We start from the raw sequence: 10,325 nt of genomic DNA on the forward strand, positions 1-10,325 counted from the left end.
TTATGCAACTACTGACCTACTAACACACATTCAACGACCGAGAGATAGAGGGGTAGGAAACTAGAGCAAGACTCCGACATAACATCAGGACACAAACCAAAAGTGGGAGACACGACAAGTACTAGAGCCAGCATCATTGACTGAGCCGGTGAGAGAGGAACACGCAGCGTGTAACGTTTCCAGCCGGAATCTGAATGAATCTGAATGAGATCGCAGGATATAACAACTTCAACTCTGGAACAAACTCTTCTTGAAGGATTTTCTTTGGAATCATCTATTTACATCCAGGTGGGTTTCTTTTTTTATATTATTAACTTCAATCCATTGTGCTCGCATATCTGATCCTTTCTGTTCCTTGCCTATTAGGTGAAAAATCGCATCACCTTGCGGCGCACGCAGACAAGCCAGCGTGTCTAGGTTATTGTTCATTTGGCAACTGACTTCAGACAGTAGAATCGTGTGTAGCGTGTCTTTTGTCAGCATAAGCGTATCTCATACACAACATAGAACGTATATAAATGTCGTTGTTTATTGGTTTGGTAGAATATTGTTATAAAGTATTTCAGTGAGCGGTGTTGAATCTTGGCAAATCGCTATACACTCATTGTCAAGGCGAGGCATTTTCCCCCACATTTCAGCCGCGTTTTCCGGCGGGTGGGGGTAGAATTCCTTACGAAATCTAAAACGTTTTAGGGGGGTTGGGGTCCGCTGACGGTTGATGGTCGCAGGATGAAGCTAAGTCCATATTTGGAAAGGAACCTGTTCTTCTTTAAACATCTCAAATTGCATTACTAACCTACTTCATATCTGGTAGGCTAGTTGGTAACCTACTGACCCACATTTAACTGCTTAATTGCATTAGGCTTACAGCTACTTTGGAAAAGGGTTGTAACCTAGTTCTAAATCAGCATACAACTTCTTTATTATTAGTATCTTACATTTAGCCTATTGTCGATAATTAGGCAACATTTGTCTTTGTTAAGTTTTGAATCGGCTTAAAGTTTACTATGAGACATAAGACCTACTGGGAGTTTGGCCAGCCATGAAGGCGGGGAGTTTTGTGTTATGTTGCAAGTCAAACAACTGGACACATTCCATGGGTTTCCTTGAGACACTTGCCCGGCTTGTCACGTGTAGCCCTTCTATTTAGCCGTTAACTTAATGGCCAGGAAAGGAAACAACCTACCACATCATGCCTATGATTGGCTGTTTACCACGTTGCCCTCACCACACATTACTTCTCTTCAAAGTTTCATATGATATTGTTGCGGTTGAGGCACCGTTGCAATTTTGTTGCATTTGACAAATCGAGTTGACGTTTGACTTCTAAACGTGGTGAGGACTCAGATCCCATAATCCTTGCTTTATAGTTGTTAAAATGCTCTGTTTAGCATGATTTTGGCGTGGGGCATACGAAACTTGGGTGCGGTGGCGGTGAGTCACTACTGTGGACTTGCATTTGACTTCAGCGGAGCGAAGGGGAGTTGAAGAACACAAGTTTAGTCTAGGCTACTACGTAGTCATGTAGGAAACCATGGGAATCCGGCGTGTCCTATTCTTTTTAACAAGGGTATGTTTGGCTTGATCTGGACAGATATTTCACCTTAAGTTCTAATGATCATTTGATAGTTATGAAAACGTGAAGAGAAACACAGTGCCTTGAAGTTATGTCGTTTTAATCATGTCATTTCCAAGTAAACTGATAAAAAAAAATATATATATATATATATATATATATATATATATAGCCTATATATATATATATATATATATATATATATATATATATATATATAGGCCTATATATATATTCTTCACAGTTTAAAGAGCAAAATATCTTGCACACATTTTGGAGTACAAACATGTTTAAGATATATTTAAGAGACAAATAGGCTTAGAGAAAGAGCCAACGCAGTCGTCAGGTAGTTTTGAAGTTTGAAAAGTTTATTTGATGTTACTAACATTCAGAGAGGTTGCCAAGGGTTGCATAATAAACATGATACTGTTGTGGAGATGATGCATGCAGCTGTTTGGGACCCCAAATCAGCTCCAACTATTTGCCCTGAAGGAGGGCAGGCTTAAGGGGTCAGTGGAGGGGGAGTGAGAAAGAAGTAAGCTCTGCTTGTCTCAAAATGTAGGTCAAATCTGTAAGCACCATGAGGTATTAGGCAAGAGTTTTTAACTTGCCTCTCAGAAGCCACACCTGTGCATACAGGCCTATAGCAAAGATTACTAACCAATTAGAATTGATGGCGATCATGTCGTGAAACATCAGTTACTGAAAGAAATAGAGGAGGCGAGGTAAAGCAGGTCACTGTGTGCACAGCTCCATATATGTGAAGGTGAACAACTCCAATGAGAATAACTCGCCACTCCTTGCATAAGCATGTCAGGAATGTGAACAAACTTTTTTGACCAACTTCATCCAGTAGCATAACCCCTTTAATTAGCATTCAAATCATATAGTCTGGTTCGTCTGGCACTGTTTTAGATAAATATTGCAGAGTGACTTCATAGAATCCTAATTATAGTGTGCTTTGCATGTGCTGGTTTTGATACTTGGGAATGTGTTGACAGTTTGACACTTTTTAAGTACTCTACTGCATCAATGTTTGAGCCTCAGTGGTAATAGGAGTCACAATTGAATCTTGTTTGACCTGAGTAGAGATGTAAATTAATTTGGTGGAACGCGTGGCCTTACTTGGCCCGGAGAAAGGTTACACCCTGTGGTCCCTACCCTGTGCCTGGGCCAACACATGTTGAATGGTCTCTGTTTCTGTATACTGATGGAGAACTGAGCGATACTTTCACTGGCGCTGAGCCTGGGTTTTCCTGGACTGTGGTCCCCCTTTCTGAGAAGATAAAGCTCGCTGTGGAGTTTGGGGAGTGCAAGCAGTGCCACGTGCAGGGGAGCCGAGTGTGTCTGCTAGGGCGAGCTGACATTCCACAGACCAAGGATCACTCTGTGGGACGACGGTTATAGAACAAACAGCAGTCAACGGCACCTCCATTTGACTGTGTCACCTGATAGCCCAAAGATGTTGAAATGCATCTGTTCGTCTGCGTCAAGCAGCGAGGGGTCTTGATAAAGAGCTCGTGAAAAGGAGCTCTGAAGGGTATGGCATCCCTCTTAAGTGTGAAGAATTTGTCGGTTGGTTAACTGAGAACATTGCTATTGCACCAGAATTTGTCAATGTGATTCTAATGACTCAAGATATGTGATGCCACTGATAGTGCTGCGTCCAAATTAGAAAGACGTTGAGGTCTGAAGCCTGTGAGTTCTAGCCGTTTGGTGTTACACAACAGTGAACTTGGCCTTGTGGCCATTCACAGAGACACACAATGTGCCGGAGCATCTCAGACACTGCAGAGTCTTTGGCCCACAGCTTGAATTGGGCAATGAGGTGACGTCACCTCTGCTACACCCCACCCCCGCTAACGCCATCACTAGCGCTAACGTACGTTTTCATTTTTTTTTTTATCACGGCATAAAATGGAAATAAAACAGAGCATTTGTTTGCGTCCAGGGATTAATAGACGGTATGATTCATCGCTTTGTATAATCCGATATCTCTTGCTGACGTTTTCCGTCTTTCAGTTTTTTTTCCCCCAGCACTGCAGTGCTGGTAAAATTCCTCCCCTCTCCACCAATTGAAAACCTCCACTCTTTCCCCAACCCCCTCCCTCTGTCTTTCGCATACGCACGCACACTCCCTCCCTCCCTCCCTCCCTCCTCCCGCTCTTTCTCTCTTTCTCTCTCCCTCTCCCTCTCTCCCTCTATTTTTAGAGCACACTCTAATTCTCTCTCTACCTAGCCCGCTCCCTCTCTTGCAGTAACACTGACCTAGTTTTCGGCGCAGAATCAAGACTGAGTGCAGTGTTTACTGTGTGGCTCTAGTTTCTAGGTCAGTGGGACATAGCGCCATACTTTCCCTCTCCCTCTCTCTCCCTCTCTCGCTCCCTCTCTTCCTCCCTCGTAACATGTTGCTTTAGCGCTGTGGAAACTGGCATCAAACACGCTTTGTTTCCCACGTTTTTAGGCTTCACACGTAAATCCTTCCCCTTGTATTGTGGATGGGTAAAAATAAACAGGCACAAACAACACAAATAGCTTGAATAGAGATTTGTGATTTGAAGGCTGGTGATGAGACAGGAAGCTCTTTCCATGCTTACTTATGTTACTAAAAGGCTTTTCAGTGCATGGGAATAAAACCTATTCTTCCCAGTCCCCCCACCACCAGCCCCCACCCTACACAACACATTCAGGGAAGAAAGGAAGGCTTTGTGGTGGTAAGAATAGGCTGAATTAAAAGGCAACACAGATGTGCAATGGCTGTCTGTGAGGTTATGTAACTCTGCGTAGTCCCGGGCTGAAGGGAACATAGTCCTGATAAAAGAATATTCCGGACGAGTAAATAGCAGAATCTCTATCACTCACTTACACACAGAGAACAAGGTACAGGGCTGGAGCACATGGTCATGGAAAAATAATTTTATATTTAGTGTAAATTTAGGGTAGGCTAGGTAAATGTTTCAGAATTGCTTTATTTTTGGACCTGTTTGCATTCTGGTGTAATACTTACATAAAAAAACACCAAAACCCCTGTCTGGACGAGGGGGTGTTGTTAAATAACCAAATCTTATTGGATGTTGTCTTAGTTAACTCAGATATATGGATTCATTTTCTTTTAATAATAGAAGGAAAAAAATGAGTGAAAGGATTTTGTGCTTGAACCATGGAAAGGCAGGAGTGCTGCCAGGTGGAAATGAGATCCCAGCCCCTGATAGAGCGCTGATTGTGTAACACCTCTCTGACATAACAAGACGGACGACTTGGCTTCAGCTGCAGAGTGCTCAGGAGGACTTGGAGTTAAATCACACTGGAAAAAAGTCCTAGACAGGCCAGCCTGCGTCCTATCCAAAGGGCAGTGTGAATTAGAGTCAGTATATTACAATAGAGTAGACTGAAGCAAGTGCCCAGCTCAGACAGAAGTGGGTAATAGTTTAATGTGATAGGTGGAGTGGCGTCGTTCGTGTTTTTTATGGGGGGGGGGGGGTAGATTGCAGGGAGGGTTGGAGGATTTAGATCTCAAAAAGGAGACACCGGGATGCCCTACTGTCCTTCCCTGCCTCTCTCTCTCTCTCTCTCTCTCTCTCTCTCTCTCTCTCTCTCTCCTCTGCTTGGCGCTGCAGCCCTGGCGCTTGGTCAGGTGCCTCTGGTTATGTGACAGTGCAGTGTGTTACACAAGAGTGGCGCAGCACGGCACATTCCCCTACCCTCCCTCTCTCTCCCCTGTGCTGACGCTGTTGACCTATATTCCTCTAAAGCCCCCACGCCAGAATGAAAAGTAAAGCACAGAGTACTACTTCTACTTCAACAACCAATTGTCTGAACTACCTTTTCAGAGTTGTTTTGTCAGTACATGATTATTACACAAGCAGTCTTTTTTTCGTAATAGCATTTTGCTCTGTTCTAATGTTGGCAATGAAGTTTTATGGGACTACGACTGTAATTCTTTACAGTTTTCACACTTTACAGTTACACCATGCAACTAGTAGATACCACCAATGGAGTTCTGTGGTTGACTTTTAAGCCATCGGCATAATTTCTTATAATGACCAAATTGCCATTTTTTTGTGTTCACAGACTTACTACTTGTGAGCGGTGTTGCCCTTGGAGACTGGTAAGCTGTGGAAAAATCCTCATCCAGACACACTGACCTACTTCCTGTTGAAGACACCTGAAGCCTTAGGTCACCAGCCTTGACTGCACGTCTCTCAAGATTTGCAAACAAACAGAAACCTGCTTCAGCCGGAGTCGAGGAATTCCTGCAGACTTGACTTGACCCAGTTGTAGCTGTGGGAAAACGGAAGAGGATTCACATCAGCTCAGCCTGAAGGGAGAAGAGCTCTTTGTTTTCCCAGCTTGGACTCTTCAGATTTGATAAATGAGGGAGGTTTATGTTGAGTTCCACCTCTTCCTCATCTTCTTGGCCAGTTTGGACACTTGAAGAATCTGAGAGCTGAACTTTAACAGAATAACTCAGAAGGAGCACTCATATCATTGAGGTTCCTCCCAAGAGGAACATAAGGGCCTCAAAGTAATTGATTGATCCGACCTTGAAGAAAATAATACCAACCACAAGACCTGATCAATTCACTCCCAGATATAAGTTTATTTCAATGTCAGCTGAGACCTACGATTCCCAATGGAAAGCCTGAATCTACAAGTTGAGAACACTAGTGACAATTTGGAATCTTTAGAAACATTCTCAACGTTCAGTGAGAGCAGTATACCGTCATCCGAAACAACCCCAGGCCGCCGCGGGTCCAAACCCAAACCGAACATGACTTGCAGAAGAAAGCGCGAGTTCATCTCCGACGAGAAGAAGGACGCCTCCTACTGGGAGAAGCGCCGCAAGAACAACGAGGCGGCCAAGCGCTCCCGCGAGAAGCGGCGCCTCAACGACATGGTGCTGGAGAACCGCGTGATGGCCCTCAACGAGGAGAACGTGCGCCTGAAGACGGAGCTCCTGCAGCTGAAGCTGCGCTTCGGCCTCATCAGCACGGCCGCCTACATGGAGAAGACCCAGCAGATCAGCACCTCCGCCGCCGCAGCGGCCGCCGCAGTGGCCGCCGCCCTGGCCAGCAACAACGCCTCCACGGGCTCCAGCACGCCCTCTGCCCAGCCCTACTTCTCCAGCAGCGGCTACTCCAGTGCCTCCCAGATGATGATGAACTCCGACTCCTCCGAGGCGGAGCAGTCCAGCCGGGGCGACCGTCAGGTCCTAAAGTACTCCCCCCGCGGCTCCCTGTCCGACATGTCCGACGGGTCTTCTCGCAACAGCCCCGAGCCCGCCGCTTACGAGGTCAAGCACGAGAGCACGGGCATGGACATCAGCAGGCTCGAGGCCAGCGTCATCAACGGCATGTTCAACGGCCACCACGGCCTGAGCAGCCTGCACTCCCACCACTCCCAGGACATGGAGCAGACGGACTCGGTGGCCCCTCAGGCCCAGAGGAGCGTGATCCTGTACCGCTCCAGCAGCGGCTCCTACTCAGCGGACGGCCAGAGGGCCGAGGAGATGGAGCAGCAGCCGGACAACGGCCAGGCCCACCGCGCCACTCAGCTCAGGGCCAACGCCGAGAGCCTGGAGACCATCACAGAGGTGGCCAAGCAACTGGCCAGGAAGTCTCTGGACTCTCCGAAGTACGAGTACGGCAGTAGCCAGATGGAAGGGGTCTCCGAGCAGGGCCCGCAAACACATCATCAGCAAGTGAGCAGCACTCAAGAGTGTGGGGATCAAAGACGAGAGCTCAACCCCAACACCTTCGCCCCCAACCTGCTGCCCAGCAGTGAGGAGGGCAAGACCCACCTGTACCACCGCCAACAATCCTACCTCAACACCCAGGACGAGGAGCCGCCCGTGTTAACGTACGAGGGCGGCCCGAGAAGCGAGGCGCACTACCCTGAGAACTCCTCGGGCAAAGACACTTCCTCCAGCGACGGAGACCCCCGCAGCTCAGACCGAGAGGGCTCCACGGACGACGAGTCCCCGTCCTCGTCCTCCTCCGACGCCTGCGGCTACCAGTTCATGAGCGCGGTGCAGGACCACCAGTCCACCCTGTCTCCCAGCTGCTACGGCGCCGCCGGCCAGAGCGGCGAGTGCCAGTCGGAGGTGAGGACCACCGCCCTGCCCCACAAGCTGCGGCTCAAGTACAGAGGGTTCTCCAGCTGTGGCGCGCACGCCCAGCTGGACGTCCACTCCGGCAGCTCTCCCAACCCCACGTCGGCGTCGCTGTCGCCGAACCCCGCCCTGCCCCAGCACCCCTACCTGGCCCTGCACCCGCAGGGGCCGGCCACCAGCAGCGGTAGCCACGAGGCAGACAGTGGCTTCCCGGAGATGGAGAGCGCAGCAAAGTCTCCCCGTCGGGAGGCAGAGGAGAAAGGGAAGAAGAGCTCCGGGGGGCGAGGAGGGAGGAACAAGAGGCGGGAGTGAAGGAGGAGAACTCTCAAACAGACTTTACCAGAAACATAACCAGACTTTTCCACCAATCCACACACATCCCCAATGTACAATAGTCCATCACTCATCCTCCCATAGCTGAGGACAGACATTACTGACTAGTTACTGGACTCTGTGATTTTGGGTGCGGTTTCGTGTCTGGTACACTGTGTCATGTTTGGTCCAGACCCTATTCTTCTCTATTTCTGACAGAGAAGTTCAATAGCACTTATTGGGCCAGACAAGGTATTTTCATTAAAGAAGGGGAGAAGTTGGAACTCTCTCAGTTTAATTTGAGATTCATGGTCTGAAAAGGAAGGCAAGTTCTCCTCGTAGCCTGCAGTGATGACCTGAGGCCCGCAGTACTCCAGTTAAATCTGGGATGAACTCTAAAGCTGCTGTGGCCTCGGCGCTCTCAATAGGTGGCACTTAAATGTCTCGATGAGCATCTTTTGGGGGACCAAGTCCCGACCAGTTCCATTTTAGAGGGAAAAAAACATCTCTTCCATTTCTGATTCACTTTTCTCCTCAACCCCACCCCTTGACATTTTCAAGCACTTGGATTGTATATTACTGTGACATATAAATTTACAAATATTTAAAATATATTTTAAGAAGAAAACGAAATATCAAAAACTACCAAAAAAAAAGAAGAAAACACAGGAGAAAAGAGAGGGAGCAAAGTTGAAAAGGTCGTCCATTTGTTCGTGCTGGAGTCATTGTACAGTCCTAACCTGTTTGTTGTAAAAATTAATGCTTCCAGTTTATTTTTTGAAGTTATTTTTTTTCAAAACACAAAGGTTTTACAAGGTATTTGAATGTGCCCATGCTCTGGCCATATATAGGACAAACCAAACTGATTCGATGTCAGCTGCTCAAGTCCCAGATTAAAGTGAGAGGGCTTTTTTGAATTTGCTCCGTCACCGTTGACGAGATCAGCATATGAATATGAATAAGTGCACGAATCAGATCGTGAACATCTGCCACTCGTCTTCTCACAAGTGGAGGTGTGAGGGCACACTTGACACCGATTCTCTGGTGATTCTTCACAGTTTGGATGTGGCTGCCGACACAGGAGTATAGCCTGTGTCAAAAACAAAACAAAACAAAAAAAAACATATCATAATGGACTCTTCCTCAGAGATCCAGTTTCAGAAAAACCTTGATACTACCTCAGTAGAGCAGAGTGCTGGAGGGGCCGAAGGCACTCAAGTGTCTTATGTGTCTCATGCATGGCATCTGGAGTTTGGCTCTCCGTGCCACCAAATTTGATTGGCCCAGATTTATGACATGGGCATTTTTGTTATAACAAGGTCACTTATTCGTACATATATCAATATATGTATGTTATCTGGTGTTTGCCATTATTGACCGTTATTGGGTCACTTACTCTTTTAATTCTCAAAAGGTGCCTCTCTGTCTGTTGGACAATTGACACCTCTGTGTAGCGCCCTAGTCCCACTGTAGTGTTTTATCACCCCGGGATGCTACGTGCTAATCCTGCACTGTATCATTCGGTTTGTACAATCTGTGTTTAAATGTTTCGCTTTCAGGTGCCTGCCACTGGCCATTGTGTATAAATGTAAAGTTTTCTCTCTTGGATGATGTTCTAAGGTTTATTTTATTCTATTGTTATTATTATTATTATTATTATTATTATTTTATATTTCATATTTCACCATTATAATTTTTGTTAATGTATTTTCTGTCCCTTTGTCTTTACCATCCACCTATCTCTAGAATGTGATTCTTTATGTATGTACACCCCGGCCCCGAGCCCTTTATGTACACCAGTGTACTCCGATGTAATGTGTGTTTGGAGAGTTTCAAGAAAAAAGGAAAAGAGCTGAAGGTGTGTTTTGGTTTTTACCCTGCACAGATGTGTTTGGAAGGACACTAAATGTTCAAAATGAAAGATGGGTGACAGAAAAAGAAAAAAAATTAAAATAAAACATTGAATTTCTCAATCTGTGTGTCATAGACTTCTTTCACATGCTTGCCTGTTATGTGTCTGGTTATGTCACAATAAAACCAGCACTGAAACTTCTCAAAAATCGCTTCAATAAATAAACAGCACATCGTGTCCAGAAGTCAAAGCACTCACAAGAATTCCCTCCGCTTGGCCTCTCCTGATGGCCGAGCCTGCCTGCCTGCCTGCCCACGGCTCCACATGGCATGCAGGATTAATTGAAATGTGAGGAGCATCAGAATGACACATGGGTACATAGTATCCCAGCAGGGTTCCGGAATCTTCTGTCCCTGACATAACACTGCCCTACTTACCAACATCACACACGCAGCCCAGGAGCATGAATGATG

General features: G+C 46.5%; 1 protein-coding gene across 1 annotated transcript; it reads left to right on the forward strand.

Annotated features, from left to right (window-relative positions):
• nfil3-5 (nuclear factor, interleukin 3 regulated, member 5) lies at positions 1-9,973 on the forward strand. The gene is made up of 2 exons (XM_062548155.1): positions 1-288; positions 5,648-9,973. The coding sequence occupies exon 2, from the start codon at positions 6,210-6,212 to the stop codon at positions 7,998-8,000; it is 1,791 nt and encodes a 596-aa protein (XP_062404139.1). The 5' UTR covers positions 1-288; positions 5,648-6,209; the 3' UTR covers positions 8,001-9,973.
• The last annotated feature ends 352 nt before the right edge of the window (positions 9,974-10,325 follow it).

This window comes from Sardina pilchardus, chromosome 1 (assembly GCF_963854185.1).
Source record: "Sardina pilchardus chromosome 1, fSarPil1.1, whole genome shotgun sequence".
Taxonomy (NCBI): Eukaryota; Metazoa; Chordata; class Actinopteri; order Clupeiformes; family Clupeidae; genus Sardina; species Sardina pilchardus.